Source organism: Amphiura filiformis, chromosome 3, assembly GCF_039555335.1.
Source record: "Amphiura filiformis chromosome 3, Afil_fr2py, whole genome shotgun sequence".
NCBI lineage: Eukaryota > Metazoa > Echinodermata > Ophiuroidea > Amphilepidida > Amphiuridae > Amphiura > Amphiura filiformis.
The window spans coordinates 38,320,137-38,336,275 of NC_092630.1; the positions used below are offsets into that span (position 1 = coordinate 38,320,137).

Sequence of the window (16,139 nt, forward strand, 5' to 3'; positions counted from 1 at the left end):
TGGTTAATTTTTAGCAATTCAGGCAGAATATTGCTTTGGAGTACCAGAAAATGTCATTATTATTATATTAATGATGATTATTTGCAGCTTGTGAAAGTCTGCTAATTGCTTATCTACCCAAGTGAGTGATTTCATGCAGTTTGCTGCTGAAATACATCCAATTGTGGACATTTTACACATTACGAGTAAGGGCATGATGAGCACAATTAAATTTGGGCTATTTAAGGGGTGTTGCCATAGCTTGGCACTTCAAACTTCAGGCAACACTGGCTCTCTGCACCTGGTCAACATCTCAACATTGTTAATTGCTAAGCAAAATGAAATAGAAACTGACACAGATATTAAATTTCATTTACACAATTCATGAAGGATAATATATTGATACAGATAATATATTGATACAGAGTGATTGATGCTAAAAATAAAACAGAATCAACATGTTGTTGCATTTTCTTCTGCGCATGTGACCTGAAATTGTAAATTGAGGACAATGTTGAGATATTTCAAGTGTGAAATGATAGCATTATAATAAAGATTATTTAAACAAATGTAGGTTGGTCTTAACTCTTATGCAAATGTGGCTCTTATGCAAATGTGACTATTATGCAAATGTAACTATTATGCAAATGTAACTTAGTTATACTCAAAGAGGTAGAATCACAGAATTAGAGAAGGAGAACCGGACTCAACCACCATCTTGATAGAGGCATGGAGCAATAATAATGGGTATTCGGTTTCCCTTGGAATAGGCTCACGGCAATCGTTGTCATGCAAACACAACATGGATGGTGGGCGCATTTGAAAGACGCACAGAGATGTGACCTGCATGCGATACTAAATGCTAAAGATGAGACGCAGAATTGTATTTTTTCGTCTCCCCCAATTTTCTCCCCATAGCTGATGGTGCGATTGTACGTGGCGGTATAGGGAGTCCCGATTCTCATTTGTAATTCTGTGGGTAGAACCAAAGAGTATCAACTGCACCATATTTGCATTTCACTCATGGAGGACATAATAGTACTTTGATTCAAAGTACATGGTTGCTTGCATTCTGCGTTTAACGCACGGTACCAAAAATGCGCTATTTGCTGCAAGCTCAAAACCGGAGGACCCGGAAAAAAACCTGCAAGTAGGTCTGTTTCTTATAGAACAGAGTTAGTTTGAAATCTTATACATTAATGTTTTTAAGGGCTGGGGTATGAACGTTTGGACAGTATTTATTGTGGGATATTAGAGCACATCAGACATATCGAATTGCATTCTGAATACGAAGAATGTCCTTCTGATATCAAATAAATTTGATTTTTTGAAATTTGCCATGTAATGCACATTTTATGGCAAATGATTAAAAATTGATATTTTTGATATTTAACAGTACTAAGTAAACTCTATCAATCTGATGATTTATACTTAAAGTGTATATAAGTGGGATGAAAAGCCGACGATCAATTGAAAATGTTGACCTTTAGTATTGAAGATATGGATTTTTCCCCAAAACACCAAAAAGAAATTAGGTCTTTTGTGAAAAAATCCATATCTTCAATATGAAAGGTCAAAATTTTCAATTGATCGACGGCTTTTACTCCCAGCTACATACACTTTACGAATATGTCATTAGATTTATAAAATTTACTTTGAGGACTGTTATATATCAAAAATGTGAAAAATATCAAATTTTTATAATTTGTCATAAAATTTGTATAATATCGTGAACTTCCAAAAATGAAAATTATTTGATATCAGAAAGACATTCTTCGTATATAGAATGCAATTCGATATGTCTGATGTGCTCTCATGTTCCACAAAAAATACTGTCGAAACGCTCAAAACGCTCATTCCAGATCCCTTAATGTACTCTCAATTTATCATAAAATTTACAGGCACATGTTTAGTTCTAGTAAATGTTGTACACATTAAAATTTTGATCAATCATACATTATTCTGATAAAAAAGTATAACATAACAATGTGCTAGATTTCCATGAATAAATAAGGGGCCAATGACATTGCACATAACTCTCTACCATGCATATCATCTTACATCACACAATGTTGTGTTTATTTAAGCCACTTATGATAACCCTAATATGCCGCATAATGATTCTTTTTATATACATCTTTATAGCGTAGTTTGAAACTTATGCAGGTTTGTTGTGATATTTAGCACTTGTTAATATTAGATTTCCACTTGCTCAGGTCTGTGTGAGAATCTGATATTCCTTTTAGACATCATTGTGTATCTTACCACTTTGGAATTAAGGTTCCCTAGGTATTTCCAAGCCCATTTTGTAGTTTTATGTAATGGTAATTTTATACACGATGGTAGTGAATGATAATGATATATATCATTGATGCAATTTACTTCACAAACTGATAAAGAAATTAATAGTTGATGCATAGGATTAGGGGCATGTACTTAGCAGGTTTGAGTGTAGTTAATTCTGAACTGCATTAATCTAGATTAAGTAACTATAGAGGCCCTGCATGCTTTTACCGATTGACTCCAAACAAAGGATTTGAACGGGTGTCCTTCACCGTAATCATGGCGCAGTGCAGTCCATTCAATCAAATGTTGTCATTAAGGGCATTGATCTATTTGATCGTTGTGCATTTGTTATGTGTGTGAGACGAACTCTCACGGTAGATTGCAATCATGCTTTTGTTTAATGCATTTGAGAAGTCCCCCATATTTACGGTGTGATACGTCATATGCACAAGCTCTATACTAGTATCACATCATGTGTAATCCATACATTTTGTTCTAATTCGTTGCCGTAGTAACCATTAGTAATCATTGGTTACTGGTTCAAGCCTGGGCTCATACACCTGTACCAAATTATGATATGCCATATGCTTGTGATCATTTTGATCAGTGGTTCGTAACAAAGAAAGCATGAGCCAGTTGACCTGGCAACGATCATATTTTGTGCATAGTGCTACGCCAGCGAATGAACAGTGCTTAAATGTCGTGGATGTGAAATGTATTATGAATCAAATTCAGATTATGATCACTTTTTAGAACTTTCTTTTGGGATGCCTTATAACTGATGTTGTAATTTTGTATTAATCTAAATCAGTCCAAATTCAGAAACTTTGAGTAGACAGCCCAGTTGGTGGATACAATTTTGCAAATCTATTCCTGCTACAAGCAATACATTATTGACTTAAACTTAAACAAACATGAGAACTGGCTTAGGATAAGAATTTACAAATTCATTACAATATTCAGGCAGACTAACATCTTTTGGTAACAAGCTGCAGACTGTAGTGTGATCAGTTAGTATTTGGGGCCTCATAACATTGCGGATTAATATCAATATATTTTATTTTGAGAATTGTCTTGTGACATCTCCCAAGAAGCATCACATATTCCCGTCAATAAGAGCGGATCAAACTATAGAATATCAGATTTCCATATCATTTGATGAAAAACAATTCTACACATATTTGCTGCATTGTATCACCTAATACTCCTTATATGTGATTTTGACTCAGGGCTGATTAATTCAGAATGTTAAAATGTTAAAATTATTTCAATTTCCATGAGTAATTTGAAATCTATACATGCAAAAATCAATTGAAATGAGTACAAATGTCTAGTGTTAGCTGAGTGGTTTTTGATGAAGATTTTATTATATTTATTAAAATTAAGGCAGGTCAGAGGGAAGCATGACCTAGCAGTGTTTGCACTCAAATATAGAGACAAATAAAGCTGACACACAAGAGGAATGGTTTGGGTTCTATAAAGGAGATCCCAAAGCTTGATGGGGACAAGGGTATTAATTCCACCCCATATGCATGCTTTTTCTCAGGTGGGGAAGAGGCCCAAAAGTTTTGTTTTGAGATATTATTGGCTTTAACTCAAGAACCGCAAGACCTATGAAAATATCAATGTGATTATTCACTTGCTTGGCTCATTTCCAATCAGATCAATGTATAATAGTAACCCCATGAGAACTACCTGCCGATTGGCCAAAAAGAAATTTTCATTATCAATTGGACCAATCAGCAACATGTTAGAATAATTTCACCACGCAACAAACTGGGTTGAATTATTTGCAAAGCTCCATTCTGATTGGTGATTAAAGTGAAGATATCACATGATTGACCAATCAGAGGCAATGTTAGACCTGCAGGTAGTGCTCAGGGAGTTAAGAAGCATACTGCAGTTTTTAGTTAAATTGCTAAAACTAGAAAAATATGTCATCCTGCTCTCCTTAAACAAAGAGATCTGCAAAATTCTGTCAAAATGTCAAAATACTGGAAAGTGATATAGCATGATAAGAAAAGGAAATGACTTTTCTAACAGCATCATTCCACTTTGCTGGCTCTGTGCTTTCCCATCACATTTTTATTATTGCAATTTCAGGTGATTTTATAATAATTAGGTATTATTAAATGGAAGCAATTTGTTAAATTTCTACATGACTGGCTTATGTGGAAGTATGTGTAAATGGGGTTTCTTTGAAAATATGCTATTAATGATAATTTCATTATCAATCCAGAGGCTCATATTTTTAGGGTATACATTTTTAGCTCATTATGATAGTAGATTTTGTGGCAAATGTATGTAATATAATTATAATAATTATGTAATATATAAGCAATATGAAATTCTATTTGCCTTAATCATTTTTTTTTATTTTTACATTTTTTGTTATACCCATATTCTGTTAAAAAAATCAGAAGGAATTGTCACTTAAATCTAGCAAACATTATGAAAAACCAAAACCATATTCTGTTTAAAAAACTCGGAAGGAATTGTCATTTAAATCTAGCAAACATTGTGAAAACCAAAGTTCTAAAAAAAACCATTATATTTGGGAGGGACTCATACAATTAAACATACAGAATAGTACATTGACCAGGCATATGATGGAATATTACCAGTTGATCCTTTTCCATGAACAAACTTTTTTAGCTATTACTATACACAATGTTGGAAATATGACAGGGCCCTCTGACCAAATGCCTGCGAAAATCACAGCAACATTGTCAATACACCACAGTGAGGGCTTGTGAAGCTAGCAAGGGGGACTTGTTTTCCACTTCAGTATTAATCATTTTCAGAAATTAAAGCTGCCATCCTAATTATGCCTTTACTAATCGTAGATCTCCAAGTCTAACATTGTTAAAAAAAAGCACTGTTTACATGTGTAAAATTTTAAAATTTGAGTTCGGGCCTGTACAACTAGCTAAGGCACTATAGAATTGAAGGCATATGGACCCCAATGGCCCTTGCACATTTTGGCTTATTTCCAACTCTAACAATATATATCTATCCATAATTTGTATAATTTATATACACGACACACAAATAGATGTACTCTTTAACAAGTTGAAATATGCATATATTCCTAAGCTTAAGAGAAAGGTGCCAATTTCTTACACATCATTAAAAGTTACGTGAGGTTTGTGAGCCGACACAAATCATCCATGTGCAAATTTGCTTCTTCATCGAGTAAGAAGAAAATGATACTGTGGTGTGTGTTTCTTTCAATCCTGTGTGATTGGGGCTCACTCTAAGGTAGTTGCATGAGGGGAACAGGTGGTTTTATGAGTTGTGTGAACTTGTTACAAAATTGCAAATTAATGAATATCAAAAATAGTCAAACTCCCTGTTGGAAGGATTCCTCTTGTTTCTGATGCAGCACATTATGTTACACCATGGACCATGACTACACTCTACTAAAAGTTAATGCATGTATTTTCTGCTGTCTACTGAAGATAGCAATAGTATTGCATTCTCTTTTTGGTGTCTATTGAAGATAGCAATGATTAATCCAATACCTTCTTTCTGCTGTTTACGGAGGATAACAGTGGTTAATTAATGATGTCCTTTATTACAGTCTACTGAAGATAGTTACCTTTAGTACATGCTCTAGTTGCAGTCTGTGGGCAGTAGCACCAATTATTAGATAACTGATCTGTCTGCTGATCATATAGTTCTGTCTACTGAATATAGTAGCAGTTTTAAAATACATGCTCTGCTGTCTACTAAAGATAGTATCGTAACAATTCATTCATGCCATTTCTGTCTACTGATGAAAGTGACAGTTGTTTATGATTACTTTAAATGCTATCAACAAGCAATGCATGCTTTTATCTTTGTCTACTGAAGATGGTAACAGTTCATGCATGCTCTGTCTGCTGTGTGCTGAATATAGTAACAATTAATGCAGACATGGTCTTATCTTGGCCTCATAAATAGCCATATTAGATAAATTTAGAACCTAGAGAGTCCTAAGTAAGCCCATTAGTCGGTGCAGATGTAGTGGTATTATGTAAGCTTTAATATGGTAATCACACGTGTAGTAGTCCACCGACTGTTTGGTTGTAATATGGGTGATGTGAGTAATACAATACACATGTTTTGATCAGTTTGCTTTGCGATCTGACCTTTTGATAAGAAGTGCTGAGATTTTCTTCATTTTGTTACAACTCTTTACATAACATGTGAAAACATTTGAGGTATTAAAAAACGTAGGAATTGGTGAAATTGTATGGTTGTGTTTAAGATGAATATGCTACAGTAGCAGGGTTGTGACACTTGTATTCAATCCGTGTATAAAAAGTGACTTCATCGGTATTTGGGTAGTTTTTAGCCTAACATTTATGTGTGTGTACAGGCGGCAATGCTTGCATGTATGCTGCTTTAATAGTAAAACTGGCTTACTCGTAATTTTGTTTGATTGACAGTTGCTAGGCTTGATCATATTTAGTTCCTGATCTTCGATTACAGGTTACGATTGTAACACAGTTACACTGTACGATATTCAGTCTTGCTCCAAGTCATTTGTTGGAAAGATAGGCGACTGACTTCATTTGTGAAACGAGTTGCTTACCGTGTATATTAGTACTCCAGAATTGTTGTCTGTAGTTTCAATACTATAATACATTTTGGTCTGATGGCTTTGATGTCCCTGGTGGAGATAGTTTATATAACATTATTATTAGTTTTTGCAAAAATCTCACTTGTAAAACAAAAACAAGAACAGTAAAGATTACTTCATTCACAAAACATTTTTATTTTGTTTATATGACAACATGCCATGGCAATATGCACAGTATTTCCCATTTTGTTTTCTGAACCATCTTCAATTCAAGTATAAAATGTAGGCCTAAAAAAAATCATAGTAAAGTTGATTTAAATAATATAAGTCCTTAATCCATTCTGTCAATTTCAATTAAAGTATGTTTTGACCAAATCAGATAAAATATGATTAGGTACACATGCTTACAAAATCATAAATGACAAAATCAATATATATGTCAGTGTATCGTACACTGGTATAAGAAATATTTGAGCTAAAAATGTATCTGTCTGCAGTGGATACTAGTGATACACTTTGATTTATTCCTTATTGGTTTAGTTAAATATTGTGTTTTGTTTGTGTTGTCTAATCAATCCATTTTTTTTTTCAATTTTTGCTTGCTAAAATAACTGATTATGATCTGAGCACATACATACACAAAATAATCAATGAAATGTCACCTTGAATGCTGCTGAACACACAACTCGGCATGCAGATAAAAAATCATTGTTCTTGATAGGTATAAATTATGCATGGTAAAACATGAAATGAAACACATGGTTTAGTACTAGTAGAGGACAGCAAATATTATAATAATGTCATTAGAACCTGCATGGCTACATATTTGGGCTATCAGGTATATTTGCTTTTAATGTTCAAAGTAAACAAAATTCATAGTCTGCAAGCAAGAAAAAAATATTGATCAAAGCATGGTGGTTATTATTTGATATAATTATTACAAATATTTCAACATTAGTTGGTGTTCTGTAGCCAAATGCCTTGGGGGAAAGTGCGGGGGAGAACAGGGTAATATTATATATAAGGAATGATGCATATGCTTCAGCGTTACGAGCAGTATTTGATTATTATGAAAATATTTTTGCAGTCTTAGAGTGGTTTTTTTAGTCAAATTACTGGTGGAATAAGTACATTAATGTGATATGAAAGTACCGATGATATATCTGTCATAGGGCATGGGTTCAATGTGGCCAATGTTGTGTTATTGTAAATATATTGTAAATCAACATTATGTTCCTAGCATAATGTAAATCTCATTTAACAAAAGTGATATACATTTTCGCAGTGTGATATGACTGCATTACTTGTCACCAGGCCTGTAACCAGGAGTTAGTTTTAGGGGTGTGTGCCAGGCTCAAAAGTGGACCTCTTGTGACTTGTGACATTCTTCTTCAAAAAGGGCTGATTTTAATGTTTTTACCAAACAAAAGTGGATTATGTATATTTCTTTAAAAAAAGGTTGATTTCCAAAGTTCTTACCGAAAAAAGTGGACCTTTTGATTTAGATTGGCATTTTGCACCATCTGCACACCCGCTATTGCTTTGCTTATCACATTTTGTTAGAGTTGAGGTTTAAACAAAACTTGACCAACTGGTATAAAAAAATCTTGAACACATTGGTTCAAGCCCCAAGATTTCTGACATTTTTTGCTTTGCTATATTTTTGTTTGCCCAAATGTATTTGCTCATCCAGACAGGAATTATTATACAGAATTGGGAATAATTATTTTCTTCTGTTAAAAAGAAAACCCTCAGTGAGGCACATTATAATGCATGTATTTTTTACTAAATGATCATATAGGTTTCCCTTAAAGGAGATATATAAAGATGATGTGGTCCCACGCATCCTTGCCCTGTCTTTTGTTCTAATATAGGATCCATTAGTAGTTCATAGCGGTTGAAATTTCATAGCCCTAGCATTTTATTAGACACACCTAAATGAAAGATGTACTTATCAGACATATTAGCCCATATGTTATACATGTAGGCCAACTCGAAGTCACTCGATAGGGGTAACTTCCAAATTGTCAAATGTCACACACGTCTTGTTGAAAATTGAGGCAATAATGAAAGGTATGAGGGATGAAAACGTGCGAGATGATGAGATTTGGCATAATCATGTGATGAGAAAATCTGTGAGCTTGTCACTCAGGCCCTCCGGTGACAGAGATTAGACTGTGTTGAGTTATATGAGTCAGGGTTATGTACCAAAAAGAAAGAGAACAAAAATATATCTAAGATAAGGAATGAGTTCTTTAATCTGACTTTGAATGAAAATGTAAAATATAAAAACGAAATTAAGATAGAAGTGTTATTGCAAACTGACAGAATATGTGATTTGGTGATATCTTAAAGTTGTTAGGCTTTTTATTTAACAAGTTGCCTCAAAGCTTGTCTGAAAACTGCCGCTGAATATGGCATTTTTAATTCAATTTTCAATATGCTATGTAACAAGGCAATTTTTGAGGCAGGTTGGGGAAAACCAAAAATGCAAAACCCAAAACAAAACAGTCAAGAATCAGGTAAAGTCAAGGACTAGAAAAAGTATGTTTGGTAAAAGAAATTGAATTGGTGATTTAATTTTTGTAAAGCATGAAATTAGCAATGTGGGAGTGACAAAATTACCTTCAACCCGACATGTTAAAAAAAAAAAAAAAAAATTATAGATTTAATGCAAACAATGCTTCTAACATGTACTGCAGCTTGGAGGCAAACTTTTTTCAAGATGGCCTTATTTGTTGTAAAATTAAATTCACATAGGCTGGCGTTTCCTATTCATACATTGATATTAATTTTTCTACCCACTCATCGCACAAGGTACCCCATGTTGTATAAATGTTCTATCACATGTATAGTATAATATGCCAGACAATACCTCATGCATGTATCATAAGCGTCATGAATAACATAATGTAAGATTTAACATAGGTAGTCTAGGCTTATTGAAGCAACTTTGTGTATCATATTCATATCATGATGATGGGATGGATTGCAGGCAAGATTCTATATGAAAAGATCAGGTGCAAAATAAATGCTACGTGCTGCCTTGTGTCATTCTCAATGCATCTCTTTACATAAAATGACAATATTAATACAACAAAATACACACGGCAGCTTTTAGATGTATCAAATTTTGCATTTGAACTCTTCCTTATACATTATGCGCTGCCTTGTGTCGTTCTCAATGTATCTCTTTACATAAAATGACATTATTAATACAACAGAATACATAAGGCAGCTATTAGATGTATCAAGTTTTGCATTTGAACTCTTCCTTATATGTTATGTGCTGCCTTGTGTCATTCTCAATGTATCTCTTTACATAAAATGGCAATATTAATACAACAAAATACACACAGCACTAGCTTTTAGATGTATCAAGTTTTCCATTTGAACTCTTCCTTATACGTTATGTGCTGCCTTGTGTCATTCTCAATGTGTCTCTTTACATAAAATGACAATATTAATACAACAAAATACACACAGCAGGTTTTAGATGTATCAAGTTTTGCATTTGAACTCTTCCTTATATGTTATTTGCTGCCTTGTGTCATTCTCAATGTATTCTCTTGGTCGGGCTGACGTCACAAAGGGAAATAGCCTTGTAAAACCAGTGTGCGCATGTGCAGCGCATGTGCAGTTCCCCTTTCTCGAGCTGGTTGCCATGCGCGCGCTTGTGCAAAGGGGACGAAGGGGACAATGCTCCCGGATGTCCGACCGAGTGAATCTCTTTACATAAAATGACAATATTAATACAACAAAATACACACGGCAGCTTTTAAATGTATCAAGTTTTGCATTTGAACTCTTCCTTATACGTTATGTGCTGCCTTGTGTCATTCTCAATGTATCTCTTTACATAAAATGACAATATTAATTAACAAAGTACACAAGGCAGCTATTGGATGTACCATATATCTTGGGCTGTTTGCTTGTATGTATTACACATACACCTGTAGGATGAGAGTGACTCTAGGCTTACATTATAATGTGACCAATTGTGATACCCGTAGTGACTGATCTCAAGATTCAAGAAAATGGGAGATAGGTTGGTTAACATCACCACCATCATCATTGGAGTTGATGGATGGAGTTAGATAACCATTATTATATTATTACGATCATCTTGGCTGATGCACTAAGATACTGATCCTAATTTTGATCAAAGGAAAAGCAGGGGTTACAATGTTTTGGACGATTTGGACTCCTTAAGGGATCTAAAATGAGCGTTTATTGCGTTTCGACAGTATTTTTTGTAGGTGTTTTGGGAAAAAAAATCCATATCTTCAATACTGAAAGGTCAAAATTTTCAATTGATCGTCGGCTTTTCATCCCACCTACATACACTTTAAGTATAAATCATCAGATTTATAAAGTTTACTTCAAGTACTGTTAAATATCAAAAATATCAATTTTAATGATTTGCCATAAAATGTGTATTAAATTGCGAATTTCAAAAATCAAAATTATTTGATATCAGAATGACATTCTTCATATTCAGAATGCAATTCGATATGTCTGATGTGCTCTGATGTCCCTAAATAAATACTGTCCAAACGTTCATACCCCAGCCCTTAAATTACAAGTTGAATTTGACCAACGGGTCTGATCAAAACTGCATGAACCCCTCAAATTTTACAATGCACGGAAGCTTTTAAGAATTATAAAATCCTATGCCGAGTTGCTTATAATAAAATTTCAAATTTGAATCAGGGATGTGACCAAGTTCAGAACTTCGGATCCCTAAAATTATCATTGGACCCATTAAAGGGTCTGGAAAAAATCATTTGGACCTTTTAAATTTTTGAACTTGTGCTATCCCTGAGGAATAGGTACTCAAAATGCTTAATTTGGATGCTTTTCTCAAAGTTAGCAAATAAACAATCCAATTGGGCTGGTTACCAAGTGATTTACTACATTGCCTTGATATATATGTAGTGATCTCCATGAATGGTCATAAAAGGTAATTCAGCTTATTTGAGATTTTTTTTAAACTGTGTTAAGGCTTGGAATTATACAAAATAAAGGAGAATTACTGTAGAAATCCTTAATACTGTTAAAAGTAGCCTAAGTTTTTACAAAGTGCTGTGACTTTTATAGAGTGCGGTAGCTTAATTGCATGAATATGGCGTCTTGTCTTGCAGTTGCATCATATATTATCGTAAAGCACAACCACAACATGTATCCATTATTACACTGTTTATTTATGATACCTCTGTACTTTTTATAGAATGATGAATTTTTTTTATATTGTATCTGAGACGAATATATCTTGTATCGGATACAGAATGGTTATTTTTATGGCCCAGACAATGAGTTCACAAGAAACATGTGTGACAATATAATTAGGGATAACCATCAAAATTTCATGTTGACCCTATTGCTACAAAAGATTGTTTTCTGAGTAGAACTAATCAACAGAAGTATTTTGGTGGTTAAATGGTCAAAATCGGTCAAAAACTTTTGAATTATGAATTATCAAAGTTTCCCATTCTGACCGGTCATTGGAACGAAATAAAATGACAAGGTCCAAAAATAGCAGTTGGGAGCAAAATTGGCATAAGCATATATTTACCTTTATATATTTCTTTATTTTAACATATTTGCAAACATGAAACAAGCATATTGTGAAAGTATCAAAGGGTTTCTTATGAAATGGCACTTAACTAGTCACTGGCATAACTTATTTTTTCAAACCAAGGCATTGAAATCATGCATTTAGAGGACATTTGCCAAAAATCATCCAAGATAGCCGATATGGCACAAAATCAAAATTGCACTAAGTAGGTGAACTTTTTTTCACAACCAAGAATTTCAATGTTATTGGGTTTAATATGACCAATTAGTAGGTGTATGTAAACAAAATCTTAAGTTTTGAAGGTCATTGACTCATTCACAACAATAGAGATTATCCTCATCATGCTCATGTGTATTCCTGTAGTATTCCTCATTCAAACCAAAGTAGCACTCAATACATTATGAGTATCTTTGTTCAAACCAATTCAATGCTTGACCTCGGAGTTACCTGCATGACTATCATGCGGGCTATTTTGAAACAGTTATGGTTACACATTCAGGTACTTCTTTTGAAAGTCCTAAACAAGGTATAGCCAGCAGCAAGTTGTAGATGTTATAGGCCTAAATATAAGAAAACGTTTAGGGTTAAGATCAGGTGAACAATACATCGAATGAGCACGAAACTTCACATTTATGTTCAGAAAGGTGTCTTCTTAACATGATTTGAAAGGAATATAAAAATTCCAAAGGGAAGCTGGTGGTTTAATTTGTAACTCGAGATCTACTTGTTCAGTTTTTTAACCTTTTTACAGAGGGTATGATAGAGGTATTACTGGCAACTCTGCCAAATTACAGCTCAGTAGGCCACGTTTTTCACCTGATCTTACTGATTTGAATATTTTGTGCCATTCTTGAGCAGTGCTAAACTCAGCCACTGGCAATTAAGCGCACTGTGGCGATGGACCAATTTTGACTCGCACTTACAGAAAAACAAAATAAGATATGTTGCTGTAATTTGCAAGATAGTTACAAAATATAATTGGCAGTAACTTCCCCAAATTTTACATAAAAATATTGAAAAATAAAAGAATGAGATCAATTTAGAAATGTATGTGCAAGCAGTGCACAGTTGAGCTCCCTGCATGTCTATGGGAGTGTTCTAATCAAGTTGATGGTTCATTGGTCATCCCTAATATAATGCATCAAATTGATGGAATGTAACAAAGTAGAGATATATCTGGGTGTTTTACCACTTTCTTGTCTGAAAACACATGCAATTACACAGGTTGTCAAAGCAATATGTTGACATCACCCATCATAGTCTACTGAGCTGTTACCATAACAACGGGTCCATTTGCATAGCAACATGTTCCAATGTGATACAATGTCATGTTCTTTCATAAGTGACTTTTTTTTTAAATGATTGTCAAAAGTGTCCAAGTTTTGTAAATTAAAATGTTTATCTTTTTCAAAAAATGATTTTCAAATGTGTAAGAATATTGTAAACTAAAATGTTTTTTTTCTTCTTCTCTTTTGTCATTGCAGAGTGGGTGTAGTGTAGAAGATTTGTCCAGTAAGTACAGTACCTATGAAGCACAACATCATCACCTTCTCAGCTGCTTGGAGAGAACTACGGTAAGAAACACATCACTCAGTGCCAACAATAACCTCATTCCAGATGACACAGTTCATAAACCTACATTCCATCAGCATAGTTTAATATTTGACCTCTAGTTGTGGAGTATGGATTTTGGTACCCAGATCATTCAAAGGTCATTCTATGAGTGTATGACCATATTGGGGTTCAAAGAACTGTGCCATAATGATGAGTATTCTTGGTATCCTAGTAAAACACTCATATAAAATAATAGCACACAAATAATCTCAAAAATAGATGAAATCTGCCAAACCAGTAATCATTACCAAAGAAGAAAAATAAATAAAAAACAATTTAACAAATCATAAAAGGACATTTTTATCTGTTGCCTACTATTATTTATTTCTATTTAGAACTCAACAAATGACATGGAAATAATTTTCTTGTAAATGCACCAAATTTCAGACAAACTTGTTATTATTTGCCTATCATGATTTCATCTATTAAATGAGACACAACAAAATTAAGAAATTTGATATTATTATCTTTGTTTTTATTTTTCAGTTCTGTTATATATATATTATTTATTACAGTGTTATTTTCTTATTTTATAAGTTTAATTTAATCCTTTAATTTTGATTTAGTTTCAAGTTTTATTTTCATAATTGAGCATGTAATAATCAAAGTGTGATAATTTGTTTTATCTTGGTGTGACAGTTGAAATTTTTTTCTGTAATTTTATTTTCCTCTTGAGTGGATTAATTTTCAAGCAGATGTTTCGTTCTTCTGAAAATCTGATGTGTAAAAGTTGATAGATTTATTAAAACTCACTTTGTTTCAATAATTGTGTCATCTTTTTGTTTAAATTTCCATCTTTCTGATTAGCAAACCATATCTTTTAAGTTGATGTGTGCATCCATGTTTTGTATCTTCTTCAAGTGACGTCAATCAGATAACATGGTATTCTTTCAAACGTTTTGTTTAAATAATTTAAATATTGAGGAGGAGGATGATAATGATGAAGATGGTGGTGGTGATGATGATGGTGATTATGATGATGATGATGATTGATGAAGAATTAAAGATGGTGATTGTGATGACAATGAGGATAATGATGAAGGCAATGATGAGGATGAGGTGGAGGATAATAATGATGTTGATGATGATGACAAGATGATGGTGAGATGATAAATATAACATGGTAATAATAATAATGACAACTATAAAGGTAATGATGATGATAATAATAATAAGAATAATAATAAGAATAAGGATCATAAGAATAATGATAATGAAATGATAAATAATGATAAGCTTCCGTTTTTGGATGGGAAGTAAATGTTGCTAAGCTGTTATTGTGTCAGATAAAAGCAAAAAAGATGAAACTGCCTAGATGCAGTTAACATTGATTAAATCGGAGTATTGCATTAGTAGAACAATAAATGTTGAATTTATTCCGTCGTTATTTCAAAAATGCAGTGTGAATTAAGAACAAAATTATCAACATTTTGCGGAGCTGATGACATTACGTGGCATCTTATAATTTACTCATGAATGATTGAACAGATATGATCTCATTTTAACAGCATGCTTAGTCAGGTGTTTCGCAGATAAGAACAATATTTGCATAAATAGTGGTTGATTCTCGTTTAATTTTTTTGATCTTTGATAAAAGTAAGTACACGTAACGGTAGGAAAGCAATAATCGCGAGCTCACGTTTGTAGAAACAAATGCCTGGTGTAAATTAATTTGGCTCTAGGCCTGGAAATTAATGTTGGATTGGTAACAGGGACCAAATAGTGGTGAATGTTTGGCTATTTGCTCGTTATCAAGAGAGAGTGTACATTTCATAATCAACATCGGGAAGCTGCAGGCATTAATACTATGTTCTTGTGAAATGTCATGTTTTGGAACGGCACAAAGAATTTGCTAATTGGAAAACTGACTGGCTGGGGTGCTGCCTGGCTGCCGAGCCCCCGTAGGTTTGTCTATTTTGAATTATTGTATTTGTGGTAAGCAATACACCATAATTGATTTGTCTGTGTGTGGAGTGTTACAGGCAGTTGTGGCATTTTGCTGGTTTTCATATATTTTTACTTGGCTGTTGTTAGTATTAGAATGAACGGAAACATGTTTTATAATGCTAAACGTGATTTTAAGTTAAAGCCAAGAATTTTCTGCTTTACAAATGC

At 33.5% G+C, this 16,139-nt stretch overlaps 1 protein-coding gene across 1 annotated transcript in view; it reads left to right on the top strand.

Moving 5' to 3' along the window:
- LOC140148465 (potassium voltage-gated channel protein Shal-like) overlaps positions 1 to 16,139 on the top strand; it is a 212,254-nt gene that overhangs the window by 150,523 nt on the left and 45,592 nt on the right. The window contains 1 exon segment of the mRNA XM_072170430.1: positions 13,895 to 13,984. Within this exon segment, the coding sequence (XP_072026531.1) occupies positions 13,895 to 13,984 (90 nt within the window).